Source organism: Annulohypoxylon truncatum (genome assembly GCF_022578515.1).
Source record: "Annulohypoxylon truncatum strain CBS 140777 unplaced genomic scaffold F4807scaffold_19, whole genome shotgun sequence".
NCBI lineage: Eukaryota > Fungi > Ascomycota > Sordariomycetes > Xylariales > Hypoxylaceae > Annulohypoxylon > Annulohypoxylon truncatum.
Genome location: NW_025953805.1, coordinates 206,156 through 223,108, shown reverse-complemented (window position 1 = coordinate 223,108; position 16,953 = coordinate 206,156). Strand labels below are relative to the sequence as shown.

Below are 16,953 nucleotides of genomic sequence, written 5' to 3'. Positions count from 1 at the left end.
CGCAGGATTCCCCACGTTTCGTCTGTTATGTATGTCCTGGAGCTTGGCAAGCCTTCGTGCAGACCGTGTAACACAACCTTGAGCGGATATGCATGAAAAAACAAGAGAGCAAATACATATCCTGCGTCAAGGAAACATGATATGTAGGTAGAAAAAGGGGTGATCAAGGCAGAAGATGCCTTGCATTATGATGGAACGGCAAACCTACCTAAGCATTCGGCCTGCTAACTCACCTAGAAGGACCCTTCCTATCTCAGGAATCAGGTAGGGCTGAAGCTAGGCTTCCTGACCTTTGTGTAGCTATTTACCTACCTAGCTGTTTGCTTCAGCCCCGATCACCGAACGTGGGCCGTTTTGCCATATTCTCGCGAGAAGCATGTATGACATAAATAAATACATTTGACATATTGACAACAACTTAACTATATGTAGGTTGTCTGCGTGTGTCACGATCACAAGCTGATTGGTGGGTTTAGGAGGAGGTCTCACACCTGAAGGCTGGACCGCGGCGCAGTTAGTTGTTAACCAATGGCATCAGAGGTCCCTGGGGGCTAAATCCCATTCGCTTAGGCATCTCGTCCGGTGTCCGTGCAGAACGCCTCGTGCTAATCGAGCTAATTCTAGCTCAAGGCGTTCAGGGCGTTTCGCTGTGTGGGGTAATGAGATGTTTAGTCCGATCTAAGACGATTGATACGGACGTTTCGATTCATACAGCAGTAGATGTGGTGAGAATAGAGCCTCGTTGCTTAGGGTTTAGATATAGGTATTGGATAAGTTGACACTCGGAGAAAATGAAGCTAGGTTAAGTATACCTACTCGGGGTTAACAATATTTAGTAGATCGACTCGACGTCGTTGGCGAAGGTAGGTACCTAGAGAGGTATCTCATCTTCTCAAACGGCCGTGTTAGAAGCTAATTTAGCCCAACGGAACCACGATAATTCCCACCTGCAACAGATAGGGGGCCATATAAGGCGCGTACCATGTGTGGTGGAGAACCTTCCCACTACGACACCGAGAGGCTACCCAAATATTTTAGGATCAAGCGAAGCTATGTCAATTGGGGGTAAGGTTACGGGGAAGGATTCCGGCAGGTCGTGTCCGACTTCTAACGTGAGATAAGAGGCTGACCCTGTCCGAGTCACAAGTTGTCAATTCCTCCTGATCTGATATTTGGTAGGGCTCGAACTCATCACCACGAAAGCCGGGCGTCGTCGATTGTGACATTAAACAGCTCAACACGCATATTCGGTACCGAATTATAAAGAACTCAACGTAGTTCTATTGTATAATATGCCGATATCGTTTTGTGATACCAAGGAGTCATGAAATCCTGAGATTTTGTGCATATAAGATAATCCGACTGCGCATGCATAGCTCGAATATCCGAACCATAGTCGGCGATATAGCAGTCGCGTCCTACAGTGTCTAATATAATCGCCATATCCGACTATCATTCGTTTTACAAACTGCGAAGCATCGTCGAGCATCCATGACTATACTCGACCACTGTTACCTGTCATGGTGATGCAGCAATACCAGACCTCAGTCCAGTTCAGGGGCGGCTATCGTATAATTTATTGGGGTCATCATTGAGAAGCCCAATTTGGGGTTCTTTGTCTCCTTCTACTATCAGGTCTTCAAGGCTCAGACTCTTCGAGTCGCCTTCCTGAGCTCGAAGTAGGGGGGCTTACCAGTAGCACTCGTGCTTAGTTTAATGGCGATTCTTTGAAGAGCAACTTTAGGCACACTGGACATATAATCTGATCCCAGGACCAGTACTGGTTTGCCCATCTATAGGTACCTGTTAGTGGCTAACTGAAAGGTAAGATTCTCGCTACGTCTTGACAATTCGACATAGCCCAATTTTCCTCCGGCGGAATCGAAACGAGACATGTGTATTGCCTACACCCTTGAACGGCTCTCAAACAAATTCGCCTCGTCATTATTATGTGTCCGAGACGGTCACACCAATAGCCCCCAACGAGCCTTATCAATCGCCGCAGTGCCTCCATACTTTAGGAATTGGTGGGACTTATGAAGTATGCCTTAAGATCCCTTGCATGGGATTTTCGATGAGCATCGAGCAAAGCTTTATGTGGCAGGCGAAATCAGTTGGCGGAATTTCAGATTCGTAGGCCCCAGGTAGCCGTACAGCCCGTAGAAATATTTCGCCACGTCATTACACGAGACTTGATCGACGTAAAAGGACAAACCTGCTTGACAACTAGCATGACGTCACCTTCCACGCGCGACAGCTAATGAGATGACAGTATACTCCGTACGTGTCTCATCGTTCAAAGAACCCATGGACTCGGGGGTTTGGCTTTGGGTCCCCTTTTAAAGGCGAACGTGTAAGCTCTCGACTACCACAAGATATCATCTTTTAGACATTTTCAGACCTATATCGAAAGTTACGATAATATAAACATTCCATCATACTCTTATCGCATTACGCCAAATTCCATTTCAATTGCATAAACATGGCATTCACACGCTCCTCAACCGGCCACTCCAAGCCGCGCGTGCAACTCAACATCTCGACGGAGCCGGAGCGCAGACGCACAACCACCAAGCACACCACCACAACGACCGGGCGCCGCGGCCACCATGCCGGCATGACAACGCAGCCGGCCACGCACCACCACCGCAAGCCGCATCTGAGCGACAAGATCAAAGGTGCCGCCAAGAAATTAAATGGAACGTTGACGCGCAGACCAGGCAAGAAGGCCGCCGGCACGCGGCAGATGCGCGGCACGGACGGCAAGGGGAGTCGGGTTACGAGGGTTTGAAGTGAAAGATGTGGATGGTTTTCGGATCATTTGAGATACCTTCGTTAAGTTCTTTTGGGAATTATGATTGGGTATGTATGGGCGGTTACTTGCCACGTTAGATGGTCTTGAGGTTATTGGACTGGGTATATATAGGGGATACAAATGGGAACCGGGCAACGACATATACCATGCGATGACACTGGATTGGATAAGGTTATTCCTATGCATCAACTTGTAATTGTCTTTGGCTTCGAGGCTATCTGTCGTATAAAGAGTCATTTGGAGGCAACACTCTGAATGAGATCAACTATACTCTAACCCTGGTTCGGGCATTTTCATCTTGCGTGAAGGGGCTGTCGTGAATGCACACTTTCCAACTCGACCCCTGATTTCCACGACTCCCCATTGGACTGGGAGAAGATAACCGTCTTCTTGGTCCTCTTTGAGGACGTGGCAAGCGGCGCTGATTGCCATACTATTGGTTGAGACCATGCTCATAGTGCCGTCGTATGTGCGAAACCCTAGAACCACAATGGCTAACACGATCACTGCCGCGACAAGCAATGCTGCTGTTCGTTAGCATAGCGGTGACAGATGCGAGCAGTTTTCAGGCTTACTAATAAAAATAGCAAACGGGCTGTAACCGCAAGTTGAGAAGGAGTTGGCAAGGTCGACTTGGCCACCAGGGCACACCTCTGGATCGCCGTCTGCGCATATGGCCGTTATCCGAGCCAGAAACAAGCTCTGGGAGATTAGCCAGTGCAATAGGGCGAATATCGCATAGAGGGGTATCCCGTAGCGGAGTGGAAGAGAGATAAAAAAGCTGGACCGTTGAATCCCTACGGGCTCTGAGACGCGGAGCGGTTTTCGTTTATCCAGATACATCCGACTAAACTCTAGTTGAACCAGGAAAGTGCTCAGCATGGCGTTGTAGAATGTGTAGAGGATGGATATAATTAGCTGCGGAAGATTCGCCAAGAGCACATTCAAGACCAAGCCTTTTGGATCTTCCCGTGGAAGCCCGATGACGAGATAAGTGTACGGCGTTAGTTGACCGAATCCTAGGTCATAGAGTGCCGGTATGGACGTGGAGAAGTTTCGACGATGTAGGCTCGTGAAAGATACCCCTAGTAGAATTGCTGCTACTGAGATGGTTAGACAGTACCTATGAACAAGTCAGAAATCTAGTAAGGCGATATTACCCCAGCACACAGAACATGAATTCTTGTCAGCTTACAAGAATATCAAGATAACCCATCGTCGAATACTACCGGCAGTAAACCAATACTTGTCTTTTTTTACCCATCTTCTGGGGTTGCGATCCAGTTTGAGGGGTTCTTTTACGAGATGAGATTTCCAAGTACGTCCGCGTATGAAGTCATCTTTAGTAGCGAGGCCCAAATTGATAGTGGTTGGGTCCGGCTTCCGCATGAAGGAGGCGATAGCATCGCCAAGCGTATATAAAATCGTCTTACCCTCATCGGAACGCTTTGTCTCCTGCCATCTCCTTAGCACCCAGATGAAAAGCATTACGGATAATTTGGTGAAGTTAAGCACGCAGACAGTGAGCATTATTCCTGACGAGTACTCGAATCGACAATGATTTACGATCGTATCGGGAGATTGTACTCGACAAGAGGCCACTTCGTAATGTTTAGGTCCGAGAAACCATGTGGTTACTGTATTGTCGGTGCCTCCGGCTATGAACGCCGACGATCCGTTCAAAGCCGCCCACATATTCTTCGCCCAATCGTCGGACCGTGGTATGATGGAAACATACATCAATAGAGTGTCGTTCTCTGAGCCTGTATCGTTTTTTACGAATATGACGCCATTGCCCTGAGCGGTGAAGTAGTCGTTATACAATGCGTAACAGGCGGAGATGTTCAACTCCTCCCATCCGACACCCATCACATTATCCTGCATATATTGGATGATTTCCGTGTAGTTGCGGTTGACCGGATTTACCCTGCTTTCATCCCATCCAACATCTCCTCGTCGGTTATTTTCGGCCGTGGCGAGGTTCCAGGGGCTTCCGTTAACAAAGGAATCTTTCACTACCGCGATTGTATAGTCGTTCGACGCAAGTGACTGAAATACAGCGGAATTATACCTGGCAGTCCCGAAGTTAGTCTAGGTGGTTATCTATAGAGGTCAAATAAGTGCCCTCCAAATGACTTAGGTCGTAGCGGAATAAGTGACCTACATCAAGTGAATGGGGATAGAGCTTAGAGCTAAGAGAAACCAGCCAAATCGCCTCCATGGGCTGACATAGCGGAGATTTCGTAAACTTGGTACGCCTATATCTAGCCATCGACCCTCTGTATGATCGGGATTTTGCTCAAAAGCTCTGGCCTCATGGGCACGATCAATATCTTCGCGAGTGGGAGCAGCTTGAAGCTGCATACAATAGTTTGAGGCTGTCAGCATGCCGGTCCCAAGGAAGTTGATCAAGAGATGTAGCCATTGGTCGAGGGTTTTGACCTTGTTGCAGTCGCCCTCATAGATAGTCCCCACTCCGTTTTGGCTCTTGTAATGGATATTCGCAAATATTGTCAAGCCCAAATTGGCCGTGAATACTAGACCAATGAGTACGATTTGTAGCAGAAGAGCGCAGCCCCTCCGCGAAAAATATATGCGCCTGCTGTCGTGCTCGTCGTATTCAATCTGTGGAAACCATTGGGAGAGGGCGCTCTTCTTCGCGAACCGACTCGCACGAAAGTTCCCTTCTCCTGTCGACTGTTCACTATTTTCGCTATGAGGATCATCCGTCTCAGACAAAGAACTAGGCTCGGCAGTTTCCGTGGATGTTGCGGATTCTGTACGTTCGTCCCTAGATGGTGGTGTGTCTTCGACAACGCTTCCCTGATTAGTGCTCGATCTACAACGGGTAGAAACTTCTTACCTTGTTTCTGCGGGTATATTGCTCGTCATTTTGATGACCCCAACTGTTTGTTAAGGGCTTGGCCTTGAAAGCAAGAAATACGTATAATAAAGCAGCGCATTATTTTGTTTGCATGTTTGGCGGGATGAAGGGGAGATATTCCAAAAGACAACTGTATAGTGAATTGGAAAGTTCTAGATAATATATGTAAACGTTGACGACGAAGCTTGTACACCATACCTCCTAGATAAGACCGGCACAGAAAGCTGAACGATGTAACCTGATAGTTACACGAAAATGATGGGCCCGAAACTCCGCCAACGAAAACATATTGACGCCACAATAGACGCTGTGAGTAATCGGCATTTAACAAGGTCCCTTTAACTGGCACTGTCTAGGTTACAGCCAAGGATTAGGAGGGAGGTACACCTAATCACCCATAAAAGCTTGGTTTTGATATCCGGAGAGCACCACTTGCAGTAGAACCATGTACCGTTCATGCTCTATATTCTGAGTCTGGTCCACCAAGTCCTGTGCGGCCATGTTTTAGCCTTTCCCCCGTAATCCCTAGCTGTAGACCATTGCTAGTTGAAGGGATATCACATTGAAAAATGTTTCCTCGTCGTAATGGCGAGGTTTGGCACGTCTGGCATGGCCGATTATAAGAATAAATCCGCTCATTACACCCGCTCACAACCACCTTGGGCTCTTTTTAAGGGAACTTCTTTGGTAGGATGTTGTGAGGTGGGGACCGCTGAGTATTACTCATCGATCCGAGCTGCGTGAGGGTAGCCTAAGTATTGAACTGTAAGAACTAAATGCGTGATTCTCACAACTTGTAATTACCTAAGCTTCAAGAATATGGCGTTGCAGGATTCTGAGGTCGGAAATTAGAATTTTGAATCGACAATAACTCCATCATAGCATTGAAAAGGTATAGTAGTTGTTTATTGATTTGTGTATGTGGCTGACGATAATGATTCTTTTTTCTACTTCAAAATCCAAGCGTTGATCTTCACCCCTATTGATTACCTAATGTATTTCAACAGCCAAGTGGGTCTTTTCGGAATAGGGGGAAGCTTATTCCGATGTCACGTGGACCCCCAGCTGGGCTCACCTCCGAAGGCCCTCGGAAGCATAGTACGTACGGAACTCCCATCACCATTCGGTGAGTACACTAAACTATATCCATATCTTGGGATACATATTCCCTTCAATTATAATGGATTTGAAGTCACAATAGACATGGGTAGAGTTTTTGAAGTCTCTTTAGTGAGCGATCCTCACTACTACACCACGACCTTAGGATCTAGGGTTGTGTTAAAAGCCCTTTTCTGAGTGAATAGAAAATATATCTGATTGGTAATATGCTAGTATTATTCCTTCACTCCTTTGAGACCTTGAACAGTTTGTGGAAACAACTGCTTGTCCGATCTAGGACTTATTTTTTGATCGGTCAAGTTTCAATGGAAAATAACAGTGAGAATATTGCCTATAACCTCATATAATATTAGCCAGACGTGAAAACTCTCTTCGGGGATTTACAGATGCAAACCAGATTTCTGATCCCAAACATTACCTAACTTGGTGAAGACAAACTCCAGAATCAGCACCACCAGTCATCTTCACACTATCTTCCTCGAAATGTATCTACTAACCAAGTAGATACACACCTCCGAGACCACATGTTCAATGAAGTTTCCACAAAAAAGTACATTTATCATTGCTTGAATGCAATTTTTAATTTTTCTCAGCAGAGTCGTTACATCTTAGGTACCGATTGCTCATCATAATGTCCAACCTGGTATCTTTGTATTGTCATCTCAAGCGCACGACAGTTGAACAACAAGCGACAGGCTTCCTCACCCAAGCCTACATAAGGTGGCAGTCGCGTATGGGATTAATGCTTCCATCCATATCTATGATTTATATAATGCCAAGCTACATCCAAAAATAATAGCGGTCAGTACAGGAACCACGAGACCCCGCCCCTGAAAGGTTAAAGATTCAAGTACCAATAGGCGCTTTTCTCCTTCACATGCTAGGAATCTCCTATGACGAAATTACAAGACGCTATATCGGCATAATAACCGAGAATTACCTATTTCATCTCAAGCCTTACCGTAGAGAGACAGATAGCGCATACAGCAGGGGATCTAAGTTTGTTTCCAGCATACAATCAACACTCCCCCTCTCCTGTTCCCCTGGGGCCCGTGCTTGATCGGTACCCGATACCGTGGAAGGGGTCCCAAAGGCAGGGCTGGGTTGTAATTAGATCCCCCAGGTTTCCCCCAGATCTGTCAAACGAACCACTGTTTAGAGTCAGCAGTGGGCAGGGTGCTTGTAACGGGATCTCTATCTAAACGGTCTAGACCTTGTATCTAAGTAGTTTCATCCTACCATTGTCCCATTCCCCTTCCACGCCAAAGTCTCTATTATCTCACTTGATGTCTCTTTGTATTAGGCGCCTAGTTGAAGATACTACCTACTGCCCATGCGACCCTGGAATTTGTTAATGGGATACTCTAGTGCTTGTTCCTCTGTACAGTGATTGTGGGAACTAGAGGGCTATCACTCCTTCCCTAGTAATTTACCTATTACCTATTACCTATCAACAATTTCAATCTTCCACCCGTCCCGTTAGTTAGCAAGCTAACGGCCTCGTTGACTCCACCGGCGACTGCATTATCTTCAACAATATCAACTCGAGGCGTGAAGAATTTTTAATATTCGTCCGTGAAGGGCAGGCACAGGAAGGTAAGTCATAATCTATTATGCTTCTATGAAATAAATATGGAATAGCGCCATCTCTATTGGCGTTTATCGGCATGTATCTGCGTCTAGAACACAATAGCCGTTATCTCAACTTCCGTACCTTCCCCCCCTTTCCCATCATCCCCTCCTACGTAGCGTCATATATATAGCATTCCTTCATCCCATACCTCGTCTTCCCACCTGATGGCAGCGAGTTCCTTCCCAGTTAATGAAGACATGAATAGTATTGGTACCGCCGCCTACTAACTGTTTCCCCCTCAGTTGAACCTTGACCGGACCCTTTACCCTTTAAAAGCAGGCGTCGGCCAACGATTTCCAACCTTTCCTCCTACAACTCACTTCTTCACATCAGCTACTTCAAGCATTCCTAATTCTTCTCCCAACTTTGTTCTTCCGATATCCAACAGTCAACCAATATTTTTAGAGAACATCGTCTAACAATATCAAGTTTGCCATACGACCATATCGTCTGTCCTCAAAGGTATCATCAAGTTAACTGAGACATACAAGACATCTTATCAAATATCGCTGTATGCTCACTTGATTTCGAACGCACGATATTTCTTCAAATATCCTATCACGCTCTTTCTTTCATCCTCATCTACTTGAGCTTCATAAAAATAGCATCACAACACCCGTCAAATATCACCAAGCGCCTCGTCAATCCAGCCACAATGTGCTTCACTGAATTCCTCGGCTACACCTGTGGCCATACCTCTATCCCCGTGAAGCGACCCTGCCCCATGACGACACAGTCGCACGTCAACCCCATCTGTCCCCTGCCCGCTTGTCGCCCGCTCTTAGCCTTCACGATGTGTCCATCTTGCGCACGAATCGTACACGGTCGCTGGGTGAATATTATTGTGCATGAACATGAGTTCATGCACGCTCGCGGGGCGTGCCACTGCCCACTTCGCTTCCCGCACCTGCAGCAGCCTCGCGTCGTTTCGCAATATGAGGACGCCGAGGACATGAAGGACATCAGCCAAGAGGCCTTCGCAGCGCGCTTCCGCGCCCGTGAAAGGAGCGCAACGATGACGAGCCAGACATCCGCCGCCACGGACGGGCAATCCAGCGGATCGGATTCCTCCTCCCCCACCGTCATCCTAGCACCCATCGTGAAGCAAGAGCCACCCTCGTCACCTCGCGAATCTTTCCACTTCTCTCCCTCAGCGGCGGAGTTCACTCCATCTACCACGGCCGCCGTGAGTCCTCACATACCCCATGGCCCCCTGCCTTCCATCAACGAGATCTTTGGCATGCCCGCCGACTTCGACTTCGGCATGGCCGGTCTCGATCTGGGCGCCAATGCTAGCTTCGGCCGTTCTAGCGCCGGTCCTAGCGAATTTGAGCCGCACGGCCGTCCCGCTGGTAACATGGGTAAGAACAAGGGAAAAGGAGAGAGCAAGGGAAAGGGCATGGAAAGCAAGGGTAAAGACAAGGAAGTCGCAGTGAAGAAGGAAGAGCCCGGTGATCTTAGTTACCACCCGCATCACTTTAACAATGACTGTTTCCACCCGCAGCAGTACGTGCGGGGTGAGTCGGTTGCCTCATCTGCCACACTGGCATCATCGGCAACAGCAACATCCGGGGGCTCACACTTTCCCCCCATGTACGAGACTAGGGAGGGGCCCGACAGCAAGATCGCAGTCACGACCCGCATGATGAGCCAATACGGAGCGGAGTGGATCGCCGAGCACAGCGAGCGCCACCAGAACGGCCAGTGCAACTGCCGCTGCTCGTTCGACAAGTACCCGGCGCAGTACGCGCACATGTTAGATGAACTGATGCCCGAGGACATAGCCAACGAGATGATGAACAACGACTTCTCTGACTTCTCTTTCTCTTATGAGTACGCACCCAAACAAGAGGAGCATGAGGACACTTCTTTTGGTATCCACAAGTCCCAGAGCAATGACGACTTGCAATATGGCACTCCGGGCTTCCACAGCGATGGATATGTTCCCGCTCCTACCAACACGCCGGCTGAGGCATCGACCCAGCAACCTTACCAGTACTCTGGTAACTTCGACGAGGAGCTATCGCAAGCTATGCGACACCATTTCCCATCCGTCTCCTCTGTGCCAACCCCGTCCATGCATGGTCCGACACCCGTTCTGCCCATGCCAGCACCCACGCAGAGCCCATACGACGCAGACGCATGGAAGTTTCACATTCCTCCCGACCATACCACGCCCTCCTTCCCTCGCGGACATCAGCCTAGCTCGTTCGGTGAGCCCGCACGTTGGGCCTGCGCTCCCCCCAACCTTAGCCATACGAACGATGGTAGCACCCATGGCGACACGATGCCAATTCCACGCCCAGTCGACATGCAAGTGATTGCGTACAACGTGAACGACGTACCCATCGTGGGTCTCCCTATCGGCGCCGGCCCCGAGGGCGACAGCCACATGCCTCCTTTCGAGGACTGCGAGCTGTATTACCCGAAGATCCATGATCATCGGCCTGCCACCTTTTAAGGCGGTCCACCAAGAATATTCACGCCATATACATGGCATTATTAGGGGCGAGATACGGTGTGCACACAATTAGCTTATCCTAAAAAGGAGAGAAACCTAGAAAAAAAAAGGATTCGGTACCAACAACTCGCTGAGACGCAATCTTTTTGGTAGTGAAATATGATGGAAGCATAATGAGCAAATGTGATCGTGAACAAAACACAAAGGACGGGAAAAAGACTTAATAAGATCTCACGGCATTTGCAATGTTCATCATATTTACGGAGGCGCCGTGACGCCTCGATGCTTTACCTTAGGTACGTTGTCCCCTCAACGACGACTATCATACATGATGCTTATGAAAGTGAATTCTAAGGTTCGCACCGAGCAATTCCCTTTTTTGGACTTTAGCCTGCCATGAAAGGCTATCACCTGTCAACCTCACCTGCGTTGACATATTGGTTAGTACTTGTTTTTTGCTTTTTTCAACGCTTGGGAGGCATTTCACTTACCGAACACCAGATCCATCGTACCGATAACCGCCACCGCATCCGCAAGTAAATGTCCTCTGGAAACGTGGTCGAAGCCACCCAAGTGTGCGAAACCAGGGGCACGGATCGAGCAACGGTATGGTCTCTCGCTTCCATCGCTCACCAAGTACACACCCATTTCTCCCTTTGGTGCTTCAATCACGGAGTACGTCTCGCCGGGAGGAACGGAATAACCCTTGGTGTACAGGAGGAAGTGGTGGATCAAAGCTTCCATATTCTCCTTCATTGCTGCTCGTGGAGGTGGCGATACCTTGTAATCCTCAACTCGGACAGGGCCAGCTGGCATCTTATTAAGGCATTGGTGAATGATTCGGAGAGACTGACGAAACTCTTCCATTCGGCATAGATATCGGTCATAGCAATCACCCTTGATTCCCACAGGGACATCAAACTCAACCTGGTCATATGCGTCGTACGGCTGGCTCTTGCGAATATCCCAAGGAACACCAGATCCTCTTAACATAACACCCGAGAAGGAAAGGTTAAGAGCATCCTCAGCCGTGACAACACCGATACCCCTCAATCTTTGATGCCAAATACGGTTGTCTGTTAACATCTCCTCAGTTTCATCAATTCGGTCACCGAACTGAGTAGCCCATTGGTAGATATCGTCAAGGAGACCAATCGGGATATCTTGGTGAACACCACCAGGTCTGACGTAGGCTGAATGAAGACGGGCACCAGAAACACGTTCATAAAATTCCTATGGAGAAGAGTTATCATGTTAGCTTTAGCTTTTAATTATTGCAGTACAATGGGTGCATCACGTAGATAGACATATAGCTACAAATCGCTGTGCTTTATCGATGAATTTAACTTACCATCAACTTCTCTCGTTCCTCAAAACCCCATAAGAAAGGTGTTAAAGCACCAACGTCCATGGCGTGTGATAGAACGGACATGAGGTGATTAAGAATTCGTGTGATCTCTCCAAACATAGTTCGAATCCATTTGGCTCTTGCTGGGATCTCTATGTTTAGCAGCTTCTCAACGGCAAGAGAGAAGCATTGCTCGTTCGTCATCATGGAGACGTAGTCTAGTCGGTCGAAGTATGGTAAGGCTTGTAGATATGTCTTGTACTCGATTAACTTCTCCGTTCCTCGGTGTAACAGGCCGACGTGAGGATCGGCTCGAAGGATCTCCTCTCCGTTCAGTTCGAGAATTAATCGCAACACACCGTGGGCGGCGGGATGCTGGGGACCGAAGTTGACCGTGTAGTGGCGCATCTTTCGCTGGGTGACATCTGGCTCACGCTCGGCCTCTGTGCGCGGCAGGCCTTGGATGGTGTTGGGATCGATGGGTCTGAGGATAGTGGGCTGGTATTCGGGGATGTCGGCGTTGCGCAAAGCGGACTGTGAAAATGCGCGTATAGCTGGTATCGCGGACTTTGCTCGCTGCAGACGCCTGGCGCCGCAGCCGGCAATGCGATATAGCGACGCCATATCCGTTGTGTTCAGTCCAATTGGGAATTGGTGTCTGGAAGAACGGGAAGCTTTAGTGGCGATTGGGAGTTCCAAGGTTGAGGTTAATCCATGATAACCGATACCCTGGACGGCACCTTACAATTAATGTCCTCGTCATTGGATCGCTGCGTTATTTTTCCGCCCCACCGGTATTCCATAGGAATCCCTGCACATCATCTTTAAGCTCGTGCCCCCACGTAGTGGGTAATTGCATATCTGTGAATGGGTGACAGGATACATAGATTATGACTCTAGAGATTATGAATCTAAACTCGAAATCTATTCCAGTCATCCTACGACTTGTCACTGACCAGCTTGTCAAAGTTATATACTATTCTACAATCAAATCAGGCACCAGGTTAAACAAGGCGTTCTTCCAAGAGCATTTCTGATATGGTGTAGTTGGTTAGCAAACTGTGTTACATGTCATACCTCTTGAATTCACCTCCGTTGTGGATTAGTAGCCAGCTGCATCATAGATGAAGAATTGCTCCGCGAAGTTGCTGGTTCAAGTCCAGCACCTGGTAATTTTTTCTTTTTCTTTTTCTTTTTTTTCTTTTTACCATTATCTAGCACTACCTATCCGAATGTTCCTTTGGACCTTTCAGGTAACCCCTATTTTTACTTACGAAATCAATATTTTGACTCCCCTAATCATTGCGCATTGAAGTTTCACTACTAAGCTAAGGTTTTGAACAGTTTGCTTCCACATCACCACTCATATTGCTAGCCTTGAGGCCCGATTACATTTGTGCTATGTGCAAACAGATGGGTATCAACTACACAAAAATTATTACTGCTCATGATGCTTATCTAGTCCCATTTCAACAAAAATGTTCTATGCAGCAAGCCCCTATTGCCGCAGTTCACATTACTTGAGTGTTGAATAAAGGAACCGAGCAGACTCATACCATGGATAACTTCTTAGCCACATTGTAATTTGATAGTAGCTCCGAGATATGAATACGCCCAACTTCTTAATCAAACATGTAGAGCTCATTCCGCAGTAACCCCAAGTATCACCACCAATGTGCCAATTCAATAATAGATTCATATAATTTATCAAATATACCTATCCTCCAAAATGCCCATCTCTTCCATAATACCTAATCCATTCATCTCTTGCCTAAATACTTAGCCAGGGCCCTCCACCAAGACAGGCCGCTAGACCTTAATCCCAAGTCCTCGGGTATCACTAATCCTTCGGCAGACTATCATAGTACACCTTAATCACCTCCTCGACAATCTTGCTGACCTCCGTCGCCGGGATCTTCTCCCTCCTATCGAACGAATACAGGCCGTTGACTTCCTGCTCGACATCGGACCTACAGTCACACAATACGTATTAGTAATCAGCGCTCAACACCCTCAACCCACCCCTATTTTTCCTCTCCCCTTCCTTCCCCTTAAAAACGATCGTAGCGGGTTGGTAGGTAGGTACTCACAACTGCGTATAAACAACCCCACAAATATGCCCCGGCTCCACGACCGCCCTAAGAAGCCTATCGAACCGCTTCAGCAGGTCTCGCGGGTCGCTCGCCGTCGTATATCCCCAATCCCTCTCGCCGCCCTCGTCCCGCTTCGCCGGCGCGATGTTCACGCCCCCGAACTCGGAGCAGATCACCGGCGCCCCCTCCCTGTGCTTCGTGCCCTTGTCCTTTCTGCCGTCGGGCAAGGTAGTGGGCCCCACGAAGAAGTCGCGATCGCCGAGCTTCTTGCCTAGGATGCCTTCTAAAGTAGAGCATGTCTTGGCTAGCTCCGGCGCGTCCGAGTAGTCGTGGAAGGTGCTTAGGTCTGTGATGACGTGCTCCCAGCCGCAGTTGTCGTTGATGGGGCGCGTTGGGTCTAGGGTTCTGTGATTAGGGGTTAGGGGTAATTTTCTCGTTGGGCTCGATGAGTGATTGGTTGCTGGGGTTCTTACTTTGTGAGGTAGTAGAGCGAGCGGATATGATTTCGCTGCTCCACGTTGCCTTTCAGGTCAGGGTAGGCCCAGCTCTCCTGTTACACATTAGCATATCTCCAAAACCGAATGCTTGAATACCGTCTATAGAAACATCGTCCGAGTTCGAGAGAGGAAACAATGTAAATGCAGGTGAAAAGCAAGAAATTTGTAGACATACTGTAACCAAGTTAGCCCTCACTCCAAACAGCAAATCATAACAGGGGTAATTTTCACACACCATTAACAGGCGTCCAAGTGACGATCGAAGGGTGATTAATATCCCTCTTCACAGCCTCCAACCACTCCTGGCTGAACCTCTCCGCGTAGTCCTCGTTGAACTCGTACGCGTTCGCCATCTCGCCCCAGACCAGGTATCCGAGCTTATCAGCCCAGTACAAGAACACCGGGTCCTCGACCTTCTGGTGCTTGCGGCACCCGTTGAACCCCATGCGCTTCGAGATCTCTATATCCTTCTTCAGGCTCTCCGGCGACGGCGGCGTCAGCCCCGTTTCCGGCCAGTACCCCTGGTCCAGCACCAGCGCCTGGAACAGCGGCCACCCGTTGAGCCGGAACGTGCGGTCGCCCTTATTCCAGTCCAGGTGCCGGAACCCGGTATACGTCGTCACCTCGTCCAGCAGCGCGCCCTCGCCATCATACAGCCGAATCGAAATATCATACAGCGTCGGGTGCTCGGGGCTCCACAGCGCGAGGTTGCCCCTCCAGCTATGGGTATCGTAATACGGCGCGCACTCCGCCAAACTCGGCGGCGCGCCCGACTTCTGCTCATCACTGAGCTCCAGCCCCAGATTCACAAACACGTAATCCTTATCCGCCGGCACGTTCTCTTGCTTACTCGCGACCTTCACACCGTGCAAACTCCCCTCGATCTCAACGGCATACGCGTGTCCCGCACGCCTTCCCAGCACCGAGACCCTTGCCTCGAGGAGCCCTTCTTTAATATTATTAGCGCGCAGCACGGTGCCCGCGGAGCTATCCCCCACACGCGTCGGCGGCACGACCTCCAGCCACACCGGCTGCCAGATGCCGCTCGACGGGTGGTAGAAGATGCTTTCCGGCTGCGGCGCCCAGTACTGCTTGCCGCGCGGCTGCGCCAGGTCGTGCGGGGAGTCGCGGATCCTCAGCACCAGCAAAAATTCCGTCGATTGCGCGGCGGCGGCGCGCGCCAGCGCGTCCGAGATGTCGACCTCGAACGGCACGTGGCCGCCGCGGTGCGCCGCGACGGGATACCCCGCAGCCCAGACGGTGACGTCGTAGTCCACGGCGCCGAAGCGCAGCAGCACGCGGTCTCCGGCGCCCCTCTCCGCGTCCGAGCGCGGGTCGGCGACCGTCCGCTCGTACCAGAGCACCTCGTGCGCGTCGTTGTCGTCGATGTCCGAGGCCTTGGTCTGGAAGGTGAAGGGCACGTTGATGGGGCGCTTCTCGTACGTGCGGTCCCGGGGGGCCTGGAAGCCCTTCTCTTTCAGTTCCGGGAAGGCGGCGAGCCGCTGGGCGAGCGCCTCCGCCTCCGCGTCGGTGGCGGTGGGTTTGACGGACACTTTGTCCGGGACCCCGGCGATGTGCCACTGCTCCCTGAGCCCGACGTCCTCGTCGTCGAAGAGGATGGACCAGCCGTCGTTTATGGGCGTCCACCTGTGATTTCCGTGGACGAAGTCCGGGCGCGGGTAGTTATCTTTGGAGTTATAAGCCATTGTGGCGTCGAAGTCCGTTCGTGTAATCCTTCCTGTAATCTCCTTACGTATGCCTATAGCCTATAAAAAGAGGGGGCCGTGTGTAAAGAACGAAGCGTATACTCTACTCTAGAGTACCTACGTAGTTAGACCAAGGCCAGAGAAACAGAGAGGAAAAAGAAAAGCGAGCGCCCCTAATCTATGAAGATCATCGCCAAAACCTGAGGTATACGAACCGCCCGCTTTCGATATCGGCGTATCGTGGTCCATTTCTTTGAAACGTGAGGAGAAGGGTTGACGTCACTGCGCACCAATGACAGTTGGTGTAGATCGACAAAACTGGACTCCAGCTGCGAGTCTTGCATAGTGTAATATTTGGAGAGCTCTTACAAACACCTTTTGGGTTTTCTATAAACAG

At 49.5% G+C, this 16,953-nt stretch overlaps 5 protein-coding genes across 5 annotated transcripts; 2 read left to right on the top strand and 3 right to left on the bottom strand.

The window, feature by feature from the left end:
- The first annotated feature begins 1,761 nt into the window (after nt 1-1,761).
- F4807DRAFT_105868 (uncharacterized protein) lies at nt 1,762-3,201 on the top strand. The gene is made up of 2 exons (XM_047992690.1): nt 1,762-1,824; nt 2,273-3,201. The coding sequence occupies exon 2, from the start codon at nt 2,483-2,485 to the stop codon at nt 2,789-2,791; it is 309 nt and encodes a 102-aa protein (XP_047853494.1). The 5' UTR covers nt 1,762-1,824; nt 2,273-2,482; the 3' UTR covers nt 2,792-3,201.
- F4807DRAFT_467948 (uncharacterized protein) lies at nt 2,934-6,235 on the bottom strand. The gene is made up of 5 exons (XM_048002555.1): nt 5,679-6,235; nt 4,980-5,633; nt 4,011-4,886; nt 3,391-3,938; nt 2,934-3,339 (listed from the first exon to the last, which is right to left on the bottom strand). Exons 1-5 carry the CDS (start codon nt 5,705-5,707, stop codon nt 3,077-3,079), a joined length of 2,370 nt encoding a protein of 789 aa, XP_047853493.1. The 5' UTR covers nt 5,708-6,235; the 3' UTR covers nt 2,934-3,076.
- Nucleotides 6,236-8,796: 2,561 nt separating this feature from the next.
- On the top strand, nt 8,797-11,153 carry F4807DRAFT_105697 (uncharacterized protein). The gene has a single exon (XM_047992689.1). It carries the CDS (start codon nt 9,107-9,109, stop codon nt 10,910-10,912), a length of 1,806 nt encoding a protein of 601 aa, XP_047853492.1. The 5' UTR covers nt 8,797-9,106; the 3' UTR covers nt 10,913-11,153.
- Nucleotides 11,154-11,319: 166 nt separating this feature from the next.
- Nucleotides 11,320-12,884, bottom strand: F4807DRAFT_461093 (NADH-ubiquinone oxidoreductase 49 kDa subunit; the record flags this gene model as incomplete). Its single annotated transcript, XM_048001635.1, has 3 exons — nt 11,320-11,336; nt 11,404-12,145; nt 12,264-12,884. The coding sequence occupies 3 exons, from the start codon at nt 12,882-12,884 to the stop codon at nt 11,320-11,322; spliced, it is 1,380 nt and encodes a 459-aa protein (XP_047853491.1).
- A 1,216-nt stretch (nt 12,885-14,100) lies between these two features.
- Nucleotides 14,101-16,556, bottom strand: F4807DRAFT_461092 (glycoside hydrolase family 2 protein; the record flags this gene model as incomplete). The annotated part of the gene is made up of 5 exons (XM_048001634.1): nt 14,101-14,230; nt 14,351-14,758; nt 14,827-14,903; nt 14,960-15,024; nt 15,086-16,556. 5 exons carry the CDS (start codon nt 16,554-16,556, stop codon nt 14,101-14,103), a joined length of 2,151 nt encoding a protein of 716 aa, XP_047853490.1.
- Nucleotides 16,557-16,953: the final 397 nt, after the last annotated feature.

Excerpts from the sequence above, each read along its gene's own strand:
- F4807DRAFT_105868 (XM_047992690.1), top strand. The coding sequence starts at position 2,483 with ATGGCATTCACACGCTCCTCAACCGGCCACTCCAAGCCGCGCGTGCAA.
- F4807DRAFT_467948 (XM_048002555.1), bottom strand. The coding sequence starts at position 5,707 with ATGACGAGCAATATACCCGCAGAAACAAG. Across the intron at positions 5,634-5,678 it reads AATATACCCGCAGAAACAAG|CGTTGTCGAAGACACACCAC; the intron begins GTAAGAAGTTTC and ends TAATCAGGGAAG. Across the intron at positions 3,340-3,390 it reads CCCGTTTGCTATTTTTATTA|CATTGCTTGTCGCGGCAGTG; the intron begins GTAAGCCTGAAA and ends AACGAACAGCAG.
- F4807DRAFT_105697 (XM_047992689.1), top strand. The coding sequence starts at position 9,107 with ATGTGCTTCACTGAATTCCTCGGCTACACCTGTGGCCATACCTCTATC.